Source organism: Physcomitrium patens, chromosome 16 (assembly GCF_059467195.1).
Source record: "Physcomitrium patens ecotype Gransden chromosome 16, ASM5946719v1, whole genome shotgun sequence".
NCBI lineage: Eukaryota > Viridiplantae > Streptophyta > Bryopsida > Funariales > Funariaceae > Physcomitrium > Physcomitrium patens.
In genome coordinates this window covers 2,052,305-2,069,933 of record NC_143425.1, presented here as the reverse complement: position 1 = coordinate 2,069,933, position 17,629 = coordinate 2,052,305, and the positions used below count along the sequence as shown (strand labels likewise).

Genomic DNA, 17,629 nt, shown 5'->3' with positions numbered 1-17,629 from the left:
TACTTAGCTTATTTCACAAGCTACTACACAGCGTTAACTTGATCTATAAGCTACGAATATATGGTTAATATGTTGACCAAGTTTCTAACCTACAAATACATCTAATATATATACGTGGTTTTGACTTTAGGATAATCTATTCGAGGCAAGATAAAGCATTTGAGACAAGGCAATCCATTCAAAGTTTGGAGATTAGATTCAAAAATTTGTATTTTGGACTAGAATTTGGATAAAAATAATATATGATTTAGAGTTGTAATGAGAGAATTATGATTTTTTGAAGTTAGAATGTGATTTTGGTACCTATTATTATTCTTTTAAGGATATAAAGAGTTGTAGGAAAACTTTGAGGAATTGAAAAATAAGATTAAAAAGAAAACTTAAATAATTATATTTTATATATAAAAAATTTGATACATTTCAATCTAGAATTAAGAAAAAAGAGCTATTGGAAGTTAGTGTTCAAAACTAGGATTTGCAAGTGAGTTATTTTTAATGGAGGTTTTGGTTTGTACCATATCATGAGTTTTTAGACAAATATTTTGCTCAAAATTTCTACAAATTTAGATAACTATATTTAAAAGTTGTATATTAAAAATTCATGGTATTTAAGTATTAGATTTTTGAAATATATGTAAGTACCTAGAAATTGTTATGTTTAGTACCTACTAGATATTAAGCAATATCCAAAGACTTGTAATGAATTTACAGTTAAATTTTTGTATAGAGCTAGTCAAGGATATAAGTTAACTTGTGAAAAATTTTAAATCCAACTAGATGGTTAGATTGAAAGTTATTTAGTGATACATGTATGAAAAGGATCTCTATAGGAGTAGAAGTGATTTTTGGATATCTAGTCACATCTTAGGTACTCTTGTGCATCTTAGACTTGAGTATTTGATGTAATTATTTTCTTAAAGATAAGATATAAATCATATTTGTATTTTATAATCTTGCAACTTGTTTGAATCATCAAATGTAGCCAAAGGTCCATCGCTTTCTTAAAACAACTCTCTCTACTACAACAACATATTTGTAGTTGATTGCTAGGATGGAAACTTAGTCAACAAATTAGCCACGTCTTGTACATGTTAATAATTTGTAGAACAAGTTAACTATATGGTGCATGTATAAAAAACTTATCTTAAAACTTATCTTATAAGTTAGACATGTATCTTGTAAGTTGGATATGTGTAAGAGATCTTATAGAATGATGTCACATAGCTTTTAGTTAGATTGTATATATGGAGGCAAAATTGAAGCCTTCTTTATTCTTATCAATGCTTTTCTAGTCTTTAGTCTTGTTTTAAGACTTTCGAATCTTCTTGTCTTTAGAATAGCCATTCTAGTTCAATATATTATAATCTTTAAGTAATTTTCTAGTATTTTCAAGTTACATAAAAGTGTATTGAGATTTTCTTACTTTAAGATTTATGTCCTTGACACACTTAGAGTGATCACATTAAATTTCCAAATAATGAATAAGGAATTAAAAAATAATAATAATAGCATACATATATTTTATAAATTTAAGGTTCTTTAGTTGAAGTTATCTATCTAAAGTAAAAAGAATGAGAGAGTGTGAATATGTAAAAATTTATTGAGACTTTATTCAAAAGACACAAGATAAGAAGCAAAAACTTCTAAATCCTATTATAGACTAAAATAAAAATAAAAACTTTTAAATTTCAACCAATCACAAGATATAAAAACTATGACGTTTCACCTTCTCCCTCCTAAATATAAAGACCCCCTTTAGAAGAGTGATATGCTTGCACAAGACAAGCACTGCCTACTCTTTTATCCTTTGGAAGAAATGCTTGTGGAGTTGTGGGCATTCATCCAAGAGCCTTGATGAGAAACAAGATGCCCAAAATCAATGAGATTTCAACGAGTGCAAGGGCAAGGTGGGACGTGAAGAACAGTTACTTTTATCCCTAAAAAGGCTACAAGGATTATTTCTAATAGCCCACGCAACAGTGTGATTAAAAAATGACCCTTGTCTGTGAAACTTCATGCGTTAGATCCACTGGAAGAGGAGCAAGCACCCGCAGTTGGGGGTTGCAGATCACGCTCCGACTCCGATCACAAGCAGACTTGCGAAGAGGGAGCAAGAGGCAACTAGCTCATGGCAGCCGATCGAATTTGAGCTTGCTAAGGTTTGACAGAGATTCAGGTGGCGATGGCGGACAAAGCTAGGATTGCGCTTGCATAGAGCATGGCCGGATCACTGTATCGAAGCGCAGGATGCGAGACAGCCCCCCAGGTCACCCACCTGAAATGTCCAAGCACCTCCTCGCACGATTCTGACTCATGCTCCCAGCGTCTAAATCCCTCCAGGTTGACCTCTCTCGGCATCCCAAGCCTTTGACTCGACATTTCTGGGCAGTTCTGGTTACTTTCTGCTGCAACGTCAGCACCACTTCGATTGCAAAGAGTCCACATTTTACTCAAACCCATGTCGTGATTTTTAGTTTACTGCATACTTCTCTTCTAGCTATTTATAACTGTTTTCCTTTGCCGTGTCTATTGTTCGTGCACGTGGCTCTCAAGAGCTCGAGTCCATCGGTGAGCTGATTCTGAGCTCAGATAGAACTACATCGGACGATCCGCCGGAGTTTGCTGATGGTCGCATTTTGTTATTAGCGTTCAGTGCTATAGTTTCTTGATGGAGCGTAGTAACTGCAGTTCGACCTACTTCTAAACTTGTCTAGTCGCCATATCAAGCAATTGATTATGCTAGACTTTACGCGTCTCACAGTGTTGCAGGCGCAATATGTACCAAGGTGACATTCCAATATTGACACTAGTGAGGTAGAAAAAGGGAATCGAACTTTTTGTTGTTTTATAGGTCGGAAAGCCAAGGAGAGAGATGCTAAATGAGGGAAAAGCATATTGGAGCGGTAGCTGCGGTGTTGCCAGAGGCTGGATAGGAACCAGGAGCGATTTGTGTCCTGAAAGGGTAATGAACGGTTCAGAATGAATCCGTTGGTTGAATGGAAAGTGTACAAACTTGGTGGAAAATCAACTCCCCAGTGCCTTGAAGTGTACTGCCCAGGATCTGCGGCGCAGTTCACTTGTCAGTTCTACTGTGAGGGTTGCTGCGAAGCTCCCTGTCTCGTCAATGCGGCTGACCTGCGACCAAGGCCCAGTTGTGTCAGGACGACGTTGCATCTACAGTGGCTGCGGAGACAACGCTTCTATTCTTGTTCCGCTGAAGCCGTTAGTTCGTACAAGATCTGGTTTGAGGATGAGCAGTGATCCAAGCTTGCCATCGTCGCGGGGGAAGCCTCTGAATTGGATACTATGTCATTTCCCTTGACTTTTGATGATCAGGTTCTGATGTACAGCGAGTGGAGAAGTGATTGTCATCGATCAGATATTCTGCAGGTTGTGCCTGGAAACTGGAATCGGTGGATTGAAACTAATGAACCAAGCACAGCTTTCGTTTTTGGAGTCGTTTCGATTAGTAAATGATGCTGGATTTGTTGGTGAAGGCGTTCGCGTGCGAAGAGTGGCAGATATTCTGAATACATCACTTGGAAGTGGCGGCGGATTTTTTGGTAGAGTAAGAGTTGGAAAGGTAGAATTAATCATTGATGTTTGTGGAATGCGGGTATTGCAATCCACGAAGACGGCAACGCAGGGCAGGCAGAACTAAGAGCTGTGGAAGTGCACAGGAAAATTTTGGTGAATCAGAGGGATTACAATGGAACAAGTGTGATTTTTTCATTTTGTTTCCTTTCAGCGCAGTGTCGAACAGGAAGGCGGAATCCATTTCGGTTATTCTAACCGACGCATGTTATTCCACTTCATATGCAAAGAGATTCCGCCAATGTGACCTTCAACAGGCACAGGAGCCCTTGGCGAAGGCGACTTGGGGGATGACTGGCAGCTTAGCACTAGCATTGCGTTGATGAGGGTCAGCGTCGAGAGGTTTAGACATGGGCGGGGAGGGAGCCGCCTCAAAGACAGACTAGCAGGCCTCATTCTTCTCTAGTTCGCTCTCATGTGATCCTCTTCGAAGAACCGCTACGCTGAAAAGGTTAGCCTTTAGCAAGAGCGGTTGAGGTGCAGAATTGTGCTCAATAATACGCATGCTTTGTTACGATTCAATCAATCATTTTGAAATAAATCTCATAGCTTAGAGTCGGTATAGATTGCTGAGTGAAGTATCTTCTTCCTCTTTCAGCATTTAGTTGGTTTTTGGAATGTTGCGAATAGGGCGATGGATGGGCAGGTTGTGGTCAGTGCTAGTTTTAGTGGCTCTGATTTGGAGCTTCCCTTCTTCTTCGGCTACACCTGAAGGTAGGGTATCCTCTTTTCATTGAACTCCTGTTTCTTCAATGGTAAGCATTTTCTTGAAGTCTCCTTTGAATAGGCAGCATTTATATACGCTGTTCGAGGTAAGTAGGTCTAGACATATTTCTCAATGTAACATGGTTTTGGGGTGCCATAGCTTCCTCGAGCTTGCGATATGCCTCTACGATTCCAGTACTCCTTAAATCTTCCTTCTGTTAAAAAATAATTTGAGAGCGAGGTTTCCAACATATGATCTACTAATTCTGCAACAATCTCCGTGGGTGCTTGGCAAGTCCCATTCAATCACAAGCATTTGATTTTTACCTCCCAGTTGCGCTTGAACTCTGTTGTTGTGTTTCAGCCGACGCACTTGTTAAGGTGGCATCATCATGGGGGCAGCTCTTTCCGACATGGATGGGGTCCGACCCCTGCGTGAATTGGGAACGGGTGACTTGCTCGATGGGGCAAGTCGTGGAGTTGTAAGTTTTCTATCCTTCAACAACATTGCTATTGGATTTGCTTCAAATTTCAAAGCTGGGCACTGTTGGTATTCCATAGGAAGATTGTCCATCTGATGAGTCATTTTGATTTTTCTTAACCATCAGACTCAGATGAGCGCCTGGGTTCGAAATACTTAAGATTTACGTATGACGCAACGCAATAGCTCTGTATTTTGCGCAGGAATTTGAGCGCCGCTGGATTGTCAGGGCCGGTTCCTCCAGAAATTGGTCGTCTTACTTCGTTGAGAAAGTTGGATCTCAGCAACAACGCGATCAGCGGCCCTATCCCGTCGCAACTGGCGCTTCTGCAAAATCTTCAAATGCTGTGAGTGCTGATGTCTTCCGTCTCCGCAAGAATATTTCCTACTACCATACGATGATGTTGCCAGTGTAATCTCCAATTATCTTAAATACTAATTCAAAACAAGGCCAACTCCTCAGACTGGAATTCATGCTTGTGCAAAGCACTGGTCTGACGGCAACTGATTGCCTCTATTTCTTGTCATTCGTTAATCTTCCCACCACCTTTTGTTGCAGGAGCTTTTATCGAAATCCTTTGAATTCACCATTCTCAATGGAAATTTTGCAACTGAGGAACCTGACTGAGCTGTAATGCCCCAACTCTTTTCCCCATGCAGATTTATATCTTAGTTCTTCAGGGAAATGAATATTAAGTAGCCAGGACTGTGTTAATGCTATCAGATACTCATCTGTAAGGTGTCAAACGCCTGATTATCAAGAAATGATTGCCACAGGAGGTACGATGTTGCAGGAATTACTGGTCCCATTCCGGAGTCTATTTCAAATCTTCAGAAGCTGGAAATATTGTAAGTACCCACATCCTAGTTAAGTTTCGCTTTGTCTAAGATCTCATTCCTGAACTTGAAAATTTTCCTTTGTGTACTCTCCAGTCAGCGTGCTAGGGTCTTTCTTCTCCCCAACGAGGACAACGAATGCTTTAAATATGTTTTCCATGCGTCTGTTTTTGGGCTATATCCTGTCAACTTTGCCATGAGTTTGACCCTTGCGACGGGATGTTCGCCTATTTATGTTCGTGTCTTTCCAGGTTTCTAGGTAACAATTCAATTGTTGGACCATTGCCAGCTAAGAGCCTTGGATCACTCGTGAACTTAAAACAACTGTAAGTGTAAGAAACACCGCATTGTTGACAACCATTTTGGAAGGTCATGATAGTGATGCACAGAAATTGTGCTACCTAGGCCAGTGTTTTCACTGATGGGCAGTGATAATTTGAAAGAGATCATGGATATCTTCCGGAGTTTTTTCTGGTCAAGATTTAGTTCTGTTTATATTGTATTTTTGCATTAGAGTTTAATATTCGAATGTGGTTGATGTAGGACTTTGTGGGGAGGCCAAATGAAATCCCCAATTCCACCAGAGTTCGGCAACTTGGTGAACCTACAATACTTGTACGCAATAGCTCGTCTTATTTGTGTCTTTATTTTTTTCTCAGCTTTAGGGCTTAGGCATTCTACATGTATAGATTTGGATCTATCAGAAGTTTCTTCTGCGCTTTCTGTGGTATGCGTGTTGTCGTTGTTTTCATCTGTCCTGAGACCTGTATCTCTCGTTGCAGGAATCTGCACACTTGTACCCTTTGGGGAGGGCTTCCACGATCGTGGTCGAATATGAGGAACATAAGTAAAATGTTAGTCCGAGCACTATTATATTCTTTCAGCACTTGTTGATTTTGAGTGCCAAGTTTTGGAGCCGTATTTTCTTCTCGCTCATGCATTTTCTATCTAAATTTTGGTATCCCCATTCATTATGCAGGCTAATATATAATAATGACTTAACGGGATACATTCCAGACTCCTGGCAGTCTTTGACTACATTAAGAGAATTGTATGACCTATGACCCCAGATTACAACCTTATCTGTCCAATTTTATGCAGCGTCCTTGTTTTTCTTTGTTGTTGTAAGTGCATGAAGAGCGGTAGTTGCTTTGTTCTTTAATCATTTATGTTTGTAAGACGCATGTTTCTAAGCACTCGTCAATGGAACTGCATGTTGGAAAATTTAGATTTCTGTTATTCTTGAGGCTGACATGGTTCGTGTATAATCACTTGGCAGGCACATTGGCCAAAATGCTCTCTCTGGTCCTTTCCCAGAATGGATAGTGAATATTCCCATTGCAAAACTGTAAGTAGTTTGTTTCTTTGTCTGTGTGTGTGTGATGTTATTTTCTTCTTCTAAAAGGTGGTTTATGAAGGTTCCTTGTTCATCCCTCTGCTATAACGCATTTCCGGTTTCTCATTGGACAGGGAGATGTCAAGAAATTCTTTTCAAGGACCACTTCCTACGTTTACCCCAACTATGCCTCTAGTGAATGCAACTCAGACGAATATAAGCCTGTGAGTCTGTTTCCATACTGTTAATGATGTTTCTTCCCCCAGTTTGTCGAGGATTTCAATTCTGCCATTTTTATGGAAGTTTTTGTGTCTCATAGTAAAATCTGAATGTTTTGCTTTGCAGATATTGTAACTATTTCAATGGGAGTTATCCTACGTTTGAATTGGGAGGCCTTGTGTGAGTTTTGAACACCATTACCTTTTGTTTGGCTTACTTTGTGTTTTAAATCTCATGTTGACATTCTGCTTGTTTGATTTATTTATTTATTTATTTATTTATTTATTTATTTATTTTCGTTAAATCTGTTGAATTGGAGCTTCGTCTGGGGTGCTGTTCCTCACTTTTTATTTTTGCCTAAGCAGAAATGTTACAGGCAATTGTTTCACCAATGTGCCAACGAGGGAGACGGACAACACTAGGAATGTCTGTAATCGACAGTTTTTCTGCAGAGATTTCTACATGAGGTTGGACAATGGTAAGAGAATTATACATCTTAGTGATCTTGTCAATGTCGTTTGTACTTAAAAATATGTAGGAGTTATCATAATCTTATTAGACTTGCCATGATGCAGGCTGTGCTCCTTGTCCAGCTGGAAATTACATTTATGATGACTTGTCAATTTGCACTTGCAAGCCTGCAGATTATGGTATGTTACATTTTGCATTATGTACTCGCTGATTGAGTTTTTCCTTGTCTTCACAAAAAGTTCAACTTGGTACCTTTTATTTGGAATATTAAGGCATATGGACCTGATCTATACCTACTTGTTTTTTTTGTAGTTGAGCCATTTGTTGAACAGGTAAATAGATTCCCATATGAGGCAGTGATTGGCGGTATGGTTGGATCACTTTCAATGGTGTTGGTGGTGGTCGGTCTTTGTAGATGGGACCCCATACATAAGCGTCTCCCGTTCGATCCCTTTGCGTTGTTTACTATAAACGAAGAGGGTATTACTTCTCTACCGGCAGGTTCCCCAAAGTGTTATGGTTGAACTCATTTTAAGCTACAGAGAGCGTTATCATGGACGAACATGAAATTCCATGGACTAACATGGTGCAACATCTTGATGCTAAGTTGGGAAGTTGAAATGCTTAATCTAGAGACTAGGGTTTTCACCCACATTTACGCCAAATGTTGCACACTTGTATTTCTCGGGCAATGACTGACTAGCATTTTGCATCATACAGATTATGAATGGGATGTTCCAAAAGGCGTTCATAGATTCACCATAGCAGAGCTTGTCAAGGCAACAGGGAATTTTGATAAGCAGCATGAAATTGGAGCAGGTGGTTTTGGAAAAGTGTTTTTTGGAACTCTAGCGGATGGCAAGACTGTGGCTATCAAGAGGGCATCAAGTACAAGTTTTCAGGGCCATGTTGAGTTTAGAAATGAGGTCAACTTGCTCAGCCGATTGCATCATCGTCATCTTGTTCGCTTGGAGGGGTTTTGTGAAGATCAAAATCTTCAGGTAACGCCGATTAGCGAAGCCTGAGTTGACTGATATTACAATATATTGCATCATCTGAATCGAAGCGCACCGATTTTGTCTGATTTTCTAGTGTGTATGTTCTCTCTTTTTTCACAGATACTAGTGTACGAATACATGAAGAATGGTAATTTGGGCGAGCAAATAGCACGTGAGACTTGGAACCCTATTACTGTCTTGCTCACTTGGTGTAACGCTATTACTCTAATGTGTTGTATTAGCTATTGGTGCATCATTTGGCAGGTCTATTCACTGCTATAAAATCAAGTATCGATATATATATATATATATACATATATATATAAGTGACTGCTTCTCATCCCGAGTCCCACATAGTGACACTGATCATGCATTATATCACTGGCATTTTTGTATTGAAGAATATAGTGAGGTTTTTTTTATCTTTTAATCATGGACACGCAGGATTGAAAGAAGGGAAGGTTATGGGGTGGTACAAGCGCTTGGAAATCGCTGTTGGTGTTGCTCAAGGCTTGGATTACCTACATTCATTTGCGGTATGTCAATGTCCTTCACTCTCTTTGCTAATTTTTTATCTATCCTATACTAATGAGCAAAGTCCAGAGTCCAGAGAGAAGCGAACCAAATGTGTAAACTCGTGAAATGTATTATTGAAAATTTTAATCCAATTGGAGCATCTACTGAAAGCAGTATTAGTATCGGTGCTTTTGTTGCTGCAGGATCCTCCTGTCATACACAGAGATATAAAGCCCACTAACATTCTCCTCGACGAGCATATGGTAGCCAAAGTTGCGGACTTCGGCATTTCAAAGGCTACGCTAGAGTTGGATACTCATATTTCGACCAGGCCTGCTGGCACTGCTGGGTGAGACTCATTTCTGAGGCTTTGACACCAAATCCTAATGAATGTTTGAGGTTGTCTTATTTAGATGACCTTCAACCTCCTAGAACATGAACTGCTTCAGCTCGAGCTATAATTACAGCATATGAATGAAAAATAATTCAGAGGCATTGGTGCATGGGTACCGAAGCTGTGTAAACACAAGTGTTTCCTTTTGTACAAATATCATTTCAAGCATTCTCTGAATTTTTTGTACAAAGTACTTATGTCTTGAATCTGTATCTTTATCTGAAATGTGGCAGATATTTAGATCCAGAGTACATGCTAAGGCGGCAGTTAACCACTGCAAGTGACGTTTACGGCTACGGTGTGTTATTGTTGGAGATCATCACTGGACAACAGGCAATCGATCATAGCCGGAAAGAAGAATTCAATCTAGTTGAATGGGTAAGCATAGTGCACAGCTTAAGAAGGTCCTGGATTTTTGCACTTTTGTTTTCATACTTGGCTGATCCCATGGTCACACTCATCTTTATTTCTGCCAAATGTGGGATCATGTTTGAGCCGCTAGCATTATTTTTGTTTTTGCTGCTAGCTTTCAGGTTTCGGGTGATGTCGACTTTCGAGTTTAAAGTTGATGAAACGTGTTTTATTTATTTATGTATTTATTTATGTATTTATTTATTTATTTATTTATTTTTGATTTGGTGGATGAAGGTAAAACCAAGATTCCGTGACAGAGGACTTGAGGCAATTGTGGACGAGGCTTTGGGTGAGGACTATGACAAGGAGGTATTCACCAACATGACTAATGTTGCATTGATGTGCGCATCGTTCAGCAAGAACGATAGGCCAACTATGAAGGTAAACCTTCATGAAGTTTCAGAGACATCTATAATCCATGCCAGCTTTTTTGCTTCTGCTGAGAGGTTTAGTTGAACGAATTCCAAACATGTCTCGCTGCATACCTCCCTTTGCAATTGAGGTGCCTGTTGTGGGTTTTCTACTAAAGTTAATATTGTTCCTGCAGGATGTAGTGAGCTATCTAGAGCCACATCTTCGAGGGGTTCAACTGAGCCGCACAAACTCAGAAACAGAAGCTCATTCCAGAAGAAGTATGCTCCAAGCAAGCGACTTGGAACGAATTGTGGCATCAGGACGGCATTCCGGAGTCCTCTTGAGGAGCATGCGATTCATGACGACAGTGCCCTTGCACACACCTGCTACCAGTTTTGTCAGTGCGTCCAGCACGGAGGTGGATGCCACTGGTATCGCTTCAACATTGCTGCCCAGATAGATAACCAAGCTGCTTCATTCAACGGCACTCGCAAACACAAACATACAACCCACATTTTTCTAACATAGTATTGCAGCCATTATCATGATATTGTGTGTGATCCACAGTTGCGAAGGTATTGTTCACGGACAAATCCTTCTATGCTCTTCTTTATTTATGGATATACATGTATATTTTGATCAATTGCAAGTTCAGTTTTCAATTGGGTACTTACGGTTAGGATCCGAATCAGTGTAACCTATGAAACATCTCTTGGGTGGATATGAGTAGTGGTAGTAGTAGGAGTTCTTTAAGTGCTGTACAATTTTTTTGCTCTAAACAATTTCATTCGTATCGTTTTGACACACCAAACATTTTTTGAGATTTGTTTCAGGATTCTTGGACAAATTGCATTGAGCTTTTGATTTTTGATTTTTTTTTTTGTTTGTTTCTGTTGACTGTTGGCTGTTTTGTCTCTTTTTAAAAGTCCATGGTATTTTAGCAATTAATGAATAAAATAGGCTTGAACTGAGATGTAATAAATGAATAAACAGTGTTGAACTGTAAGTATTGAGAGTGTGCAAATCTTGTAAGATAATTCATAACGGAGTGGACAAAATTAAAAATGTTTTTGAGACTCAAATGTTATCTTTTTGAAATATCTTTTGGCCACATACATTAAAACATATGAATCTGATATTGATTGTGATATTCTTATGTCAGTTATTGTGTTGTAACAAAGTCCCAAAACAACAAATGGTAGCAAATAATTTTGTTTATTTATTCTTTAAAGTTATTAACTGTGAAACATTGTATATATGCTTAAATTTTTACTATTACTTTTGAATTTTATGTGTAATAGATTGTGGACGTGGTGTACTTGCCAAAAAATAACTTTTATTATAATTTTCAGCTTTTTCTTTTTTTCATTTTATTCTTCAAGAATGTTATTCAGGATATGTTTTCCTTAGAATTTATATATTTTTTATTAATTGTTTGACCAAATTCAAAGCAAGAAGAATATTTAAAATTATTTCGTATTAAAAATTTAAATCTATGAAATAAAAAGGGTGAAATCAATTTTTTTTGTAAATAATTTATCAGACATTAATAAACCTGTTAAGTTTCAACTTCCATCTTAGAATTCATGTTCTTTTAAATAATATATGTTCAAGAATTGCAATAAATAATCACACTTCCAAGAAATTTTACTGAAGAATATTTAGTATGAAAATTTTAATTTTTTAAATACTATGTTAATTTAAACAAATCTAGTTATCTTGAAAGCTAAAAAATATTACTAAGATTAATATTTAATAAACATATTTCTTTACTCATACGTTTATTTTAGAGGGCTCTAAGAGATATCTTTTAAGGTTAAAAGCAAGTCAAAAATATTAAAAAAATCTTATTACTTCCAACTCTGTCCAAAATTATCTAATCTTGTAAAATTGTTAAAAATTTTAATTTTGAGTTAATTTTTCTTTTAGAATTATATATTAGAAATTCTTAAATACAAATATTTATATTAAATACTTTTAAAAAGAATCTCTAAATTTAAAAAGAATTTAAATATTGAAAAAGTTTGATCCTTAAAGTATAGTTATCAAAAAAGATTACTTAAAAGTTTACTTTTGAATCTAAAAATAATTTTGTATAATAGATTATCTAACATTAAAATCTAAGTCTTTAATAAGTGCTAAACTTTATCATAAACTTAGTAAATAAGACCATACTATTGTTTAAGAAATCAATATAATTTTTTTTACATATTTAGAACAATTTGCTTCTATAAACAAAAAATAATACACAAATATTTAATTAAGTACATAATTCAAAGATTGTATTCTATATCATTGGGATTGTTTTAGTATTCTTTTAAAAACAAAAATGACATGTCAAATTTTTAAAAAAATCATCTGCAAATATAAAAATCATAAAAAAATCTATATAATTAACATGCTATCAAAGCCTATTTATCAAAACAGATTAAAATTTTAAAAAATCATGTATCACAAACAATCAATTACCACATTGATATAAATATTGTAATAGTTTTTATTTGAACTTTTATAATGGCAGACCACTAAGATAGATATGTAATGAAATATAAAAATAATATATTATTTTTGAAGAATAATATTCATCTTTTAACCTAGTCATATGGCAATTAGCAGATACTTCATATAATGATCTTTAATAAACGTTTTTCCGCCATATATATAATTTAATATGTATATATATATATATATATACACCCCCCCCTTAAATCTGCAATGTGGGTGGAGTTCACATGTACTACTCACCATATCAATGAACATTTTATTTACTCCTTTATATTCGGACGGACGGACAAATAAACGAACGAACCGTTCACGGACACAAACATCCACTCACAAGGCTTTGACCGGCGAACAAAACGAAGCGAGATTTCTGAAACAGTTGTTGTATCAGGCTCCTTTCGCGTTATGATACATTTTCTTAATGCGTGGTTGGTGCCGAAGCATCCTCTCAAATCTTACATTAACCAATTCAACTCGCGAAATTGCTCATTGCGATTACTGCCACCTTGTCCCAGATATTGCCAGAAATCACTACATTGTTGTTTGTAAACGGCACGCTGAATGGGAATAAAAACTTGTCGGAATCTAATCGGACAGCCCTAGAAGAATTCTGTACATTTTAAAAGTTTTACAAGACGTGTTTGTAATGTCTTGTGCGAAGTGGAGATTGTATCCAGGAAACTTAACTGCTACGTATACCGCTCATGAGAGCCTCAAATTCTGTGTAGCTCACCATGTGGTCGCCGTCTTCGTCGACGCATTGTATCATGAATCGGCAATCGTCCAGGGAAATTTTTTCATTGCCGAATCCCACCAGGACAGAGTGAAGCTCCTCGCTGGAAATGAAGCCATTCTTGTCCAAGTCGAAAACATTGAAAGCCGACATCAAGGAATCGTCAGATCCAGGTTGCGGCAAGTTCCGGTTCACGTCTGTGTCCACAGGGCATTCGACAATCATCGCTCTCGTGTTCATATCTTTGAACTCCTGGAAGTCGATGAACCCGTCGCCGTTCTTGTCGACATCTTTCATCAGCTTGTCTAAGTCCGCGTCTGTGACCTTGTGACCGAGAGACTGCACGACGGTTCCAAGCTCTTCTTTCGAGATTTTGCCATCGCCGTTGCGGTCGAAGAACTTGAACGAATCTGTAAGCTCCTGCAGCAGGTGAGGTTGGAGGTTGAGATCAATTTCTGGCCGGGACGGTCTGATGGTCGCTGCCATCGCAAATGCTTCAGAAGAACCTCAACACACTAGAATGCGACAAGCTTCCAAATCTTTCACTCTAGCAACCCTTCACGAACGCTCTAACCAGGCGCATGAAGCTCGCACAACCTTCAGCGTGTGTTTTGAGCTACACATTTAGGTTGATGAACCCAATGGAACACTACACTTTCCTCTTATGGGCCATCACAACCGAAGACTTAACCGCTGCGAATCCACCGGTTTGAACCCACAAGATGAGTGTTGCTTCCGCAAGGCGACAAAACACTATCGTGGTGCGGAATGCTGGGCAGCAAGAGCAGTAGAAATACGTGTACCCAGAAGTCGCCGACATGACCTAGCCAGCACGGAGAGCAGTTCCCAGTGGACTTCTAGGGCTCATTTATCCGCGCGCATAATTCATCTCAGCGTGTGCCACTAGGTCCAACCATCCAACCGCGTTGACTGAAAATGCTACCACAGTAGACCTGGCCTCGTTCTACAAGTTTTAACCGAATCCAAGTTCAAGAATCTCGGTGTAATACAGTGTTTAAATGAAAATCGCTTTGTCCCCGCGTGTTACGATCTGCATCGCGAGATTCCAGGCGAGAGAAAGGGATGATGAATCGGAAGATCTGTTACAGACATGTCTGCAGAGAATCGGCCTTCAGTTCCACATGTACCGCTTTGGCTCAAAAGAAAATATTAATAATAATAATTATAAACCCAGGTTAATGAAGCAGGAAAGTCATTAGTCAACAGCAGCTTTTTTTCTATCGCAAATTTTCTATTGCAAGATAGGATATGATACAGGTAAGCACCCGGCCAGGTCCGGCCAGGTACAGAGCACATACTAGGAATGACTATTAAACGTGTGACTAGGGCCTACCATTTTCCACTGAGGTTGCTCCGCAGACCAAGAGGCTACGACTGCTTTCCTACATCATAATTGTTTAAATTTCTCTATTAACCTCCTTTGTTTCTCCGGGTGTCGCTTACAGTGGGTCTTGGTTTGACTCCAGGCTATCCGACCGTAATCGACCATGCACAGCCAGATTTTTGTGTACATCTTTTCTTTCCACCAAAACGTGCCATTGAAAATTGCATCGTTTCGTTCCAGCCAAAGCAACCACGCAGTTGATCCCCTCAGTAGGAGACACAATCTACTGACTGGTTTGAATCTCCTGGGTATGCGATGAGCAAACACGCAGTGCTTCCATGAGCGGGAGAACTCCAGCAGTGGCATTCCACCCCTTCGAGCGGTGTTCGCCGGATCATCGTCGGTACTTCTACCTGTGGTCCTCGATGATGGCCCGCGACATGGGGGTCCTTTATAAACGACCGTAAAATATGAGTACCCCATCTCCAAACCCTCTCGGTTGATGGGCACTTCCAAAATCGGTGTAATACCGTTTCACGTTTACTGCACAGGCAGGCAGGACAACATTGGTGCACCCCACTATTTGTTCGACCTCGCCATGCATCCACGGCGACTGCTCTGTGCCAGATGAGCCAGAGTAGTCCCGCTTCCTTCTGTGTCCTTTCTTTGTCCCATGTGTTCAGCCACTTAAGCCTGTAGTCCGTTGGAAGGACACCCTTCCATTTTGCTGGTACCACCTCGAGGACGATGTGGGCTGTTTTAAGCAAATTTCTCCCAATCGATGCCGTGTAGGTCATGATTGGGGCCGTATCTCCCCATGAGAAACGCTTGGGGTCCCAATTGATGTTGCTTGTTCTGCCATAATATAGCAAACTACGTTGTTTCCCCTGCCCTCTCTGGACTTCTACTACTGACACGACAAAGGTACCCTTCGATCCTAGTGCGAGGCGATGACTCTCGGTCCATCCTTTCAGTTTCAGGTGGCATACTAGGTCCGTGGAGAGCCACCAGCTGTTGCTATTGGGGATCGACGCTAAATTTTCAAATCTTTGCCTTGGTCCACAAGTGTATGGACCCCAGATTTGGACAGTAGGCCGTGGTAACTCGCCAACCCACATTGGTTGAGTGCCTTCTTCATTATCGAACACCCCAAACCAGTCACCTTCTGAGCAGCTGTTGATGGTGGGTGATTGGAGGAGATGTTAAAGTAAATGGAAGATAAGGTAGAAGGTAAAAGATATTATCTTGGATAAGTTGCTAATAGTCAAAGGGCAGCAAAAAGATGAAGAAAAGATACCAAGATGGCGGCTAGGGTTATAGGTGGCAACTAGGATTTAAAGTCACGACTAGGTTAAGAGGAATTTAGGATTTAGTTGGATGAAAGTAAGATGAATGCTATCCAAAATGGATGTAATATCTACCTATAAGTAAAGGATGTTGGAAGTGAGAGGTATCTCATTCCACACTTCTCTTGTGTTTAACCTTGCTGATTTCTACTTACTTGTGTCTTACTTATTGTGTTTCTTCAATAGGTTATAGGCCCACACATACTTTGTTGTACTATTCAAGTATATTGAAGTCATTTGCTGGTTGTTGTTCTTATGTGGAATAGATCTTATGGTGTTTGCTGATGTTAGAGATTATATGATCTAATCTTGTGTTTTGACTTGTGGAGGTTCTGATTTGGGCCTTATAGATCTCTAATAATGGTTTGAAGGTTCTTAATTCCTAGGATTGAGTGATTAAGACCTTTTACAAAGACCTTGTTAGTGTCTTTGGTGTTGTAGTGAGAAAGTGAGTTATATGAGTAGAAGAACTTGATGGTTAGGTTGATTGAAGTCAACATACTTGTTAGAAGCTTTGAAAGTTGATTTGGGAGTGTTTGGAGTGAAGAAACATTCATTTGTTCACAAGAGGGCATTCTGAGATTTTGCTAGTACAAAATTATTTTGGTGATTTTAAGCACATAGAGACTCCTTTTTTTGATATTTTTTTGATAGACCTCTTCTAAGATATGGCTTCAAGTGAGAGTGAAGGTTTGAGACTGATCGAGAAGTTTAGAGGTGATAATTTCTACCATTGGAAGGTCAAAATGAAGCTTTTGTTAGCGTCTTTGTACCTTTGGGACATTGTAGATGAAAGTGAAGAGCCTCCAAGCACGCATGATAATGCTAAAGAGAGGAAGGACTTCACAAGACATGAAAAGAAGGTTTTTGGCATGATTGCCACCAATTTGGATGAAGCCAACTTTTCTCACATCATTTCTTGCAAAGGACCAGCAGAAGCATGGAAGACTCTTTGCAACATATAGAAGAGCAAGAACTTGTCCAATATCATCTTCACAAGGAGGAAATTCTTCACTTACAAGATGGAAGAAGGTGAAGACTTCATGGCTCATGTCAACAAGGTAAAAGCCCTTGCTAATCAACTTGCAATTGTTGACAAGCCTTTAGAAGAGAGTGATATTGTCATGACCTTGCTTATGAGCCTTCTCGAGTCCTACAACTACCTCATTGTGGCATTGAAGTCCATCAAGGTAAAAGAACTCACAATGGATTATGTCACTACAAGACTTGCCTATGAAGTGACCAAGAGGAAAGAAAAGAAGTCCTAAAGTGAGGATTCGGCTTTTTTTCAAGACAAGGCAAGGGGACTCATCTTAAGCAATGTGGCAATGTGAGAACTTGCTTCATTTGTAGAAAACCAGGTCACTTTGCTCGAAATTACTAC

General features: G+C 39.0%; 2 protein-coding genes across 4 annotated transcripts; one reads left to right on the top strand and one right to left on the bottom strand.

Annotated features, from left to right (window-relative positions):
* The first annotated feature begins 3,239 nt into the window (after positions 1–3,239).
* Positions 3,240–11,140, top strand: LOC112293098 (uncharacterized). 3 transcript variants are annotated; one of them, XM_090256671.1, is made up of 23 exons: positions 3,937–4,045; positions 4,225–4,308; positions 4,664–4,781; positions 4,984–5,127; positions 5,340–5,411; positions 5,558–5,629; positions 5,869–5,943; positions 6,161–6,232; positions 6,400–6,471; positions 6,597–6,668; positions 6,897–6,965; positions 7,088–7,177; positions 7,299–7,352; positions 7,538–7,650; positions 7,748–7,822; positions 7,956–8,123; positions 8,364–8,644; positions 8,762–8,813; positions 9,086–9,177; positions 9,361–9,506; positions 9,785–9,929; positions 10,200–10,346; positions 10,513–11,140. In XM_090256671.1, exons 2-23 carry the CDS (start codon positions 4,233–4,235, stop codon positions 10,777–10,779), a joined length of 2,472 nt encoding a protein of 823 aa, XP_090112797.1. In that variant the 5' UTR covers positions 3,937–4,045; positions 4,225–4,232; the 3' UTR covers positions 10,780–11,140. The 3 variants fall into 3 exon arrangements, with proteins under 3 accessions (XP_024397944.1, XP_090112797.1, XP_024397945.1); XM_024542176.3 differs by having other exon boundaries at positions 3,240–4,308; XM_024542177.3 differs by lacking the exon at positions 3,937–4,045 and having other exon boundaries at positions 4,169–4,308; positions 4,967–5,127.
* A 2,048-nt stretch (positions 11,141–13,188) lies between these two features.
* Positions 13,189–14,468, bottom strand: LOC112293266 (uncharacterized). Its single transcript, XM_024542488.3, has one exon. The coding sequence runs from the start codon at positions 14,038–14,040 to the stop codon at positions 13,504–13,506; it is 537 nt and encodes a 178-aa protein (XP_024398256.1). The 5' UTR covers positions 14,041–14,468; the 3' UTR covers positions 13,189–13,503.
* Positions 14,469–17,629: the final 3,161 nt, after the last annotated feature.

Coding starts and splice junctions, on each gene's coding strand:
- LOC112293098 (XM_024542176.3), top strand. CDS start 4,212: ATGTTGCGAATAGGGCGATGGATGGGCAGGTTGTGGTCAGTGCTAGTT. Junction 4,309..4,663: donor TTCTTCGGCTACACCTGAAG/GTAGGGTATCCT, acceptor GTTGTGTTTCAG/CCGACGCACTTGTTAAGGTG. Junction 7,178..7,298: donor ACTCAGACGAATATAAGCCT/GTGAGTCTGTTT, acceptor TTTGCTTTGCAG/ATATTGTAACTATTTCAATG.
- LOC112293266 (XM_024542488.3), bottom strand. CDS start 14,040: ATGGCAGCGACCATCAGACCGTCCCGGCCAGAAATTGATCTCAACCTC.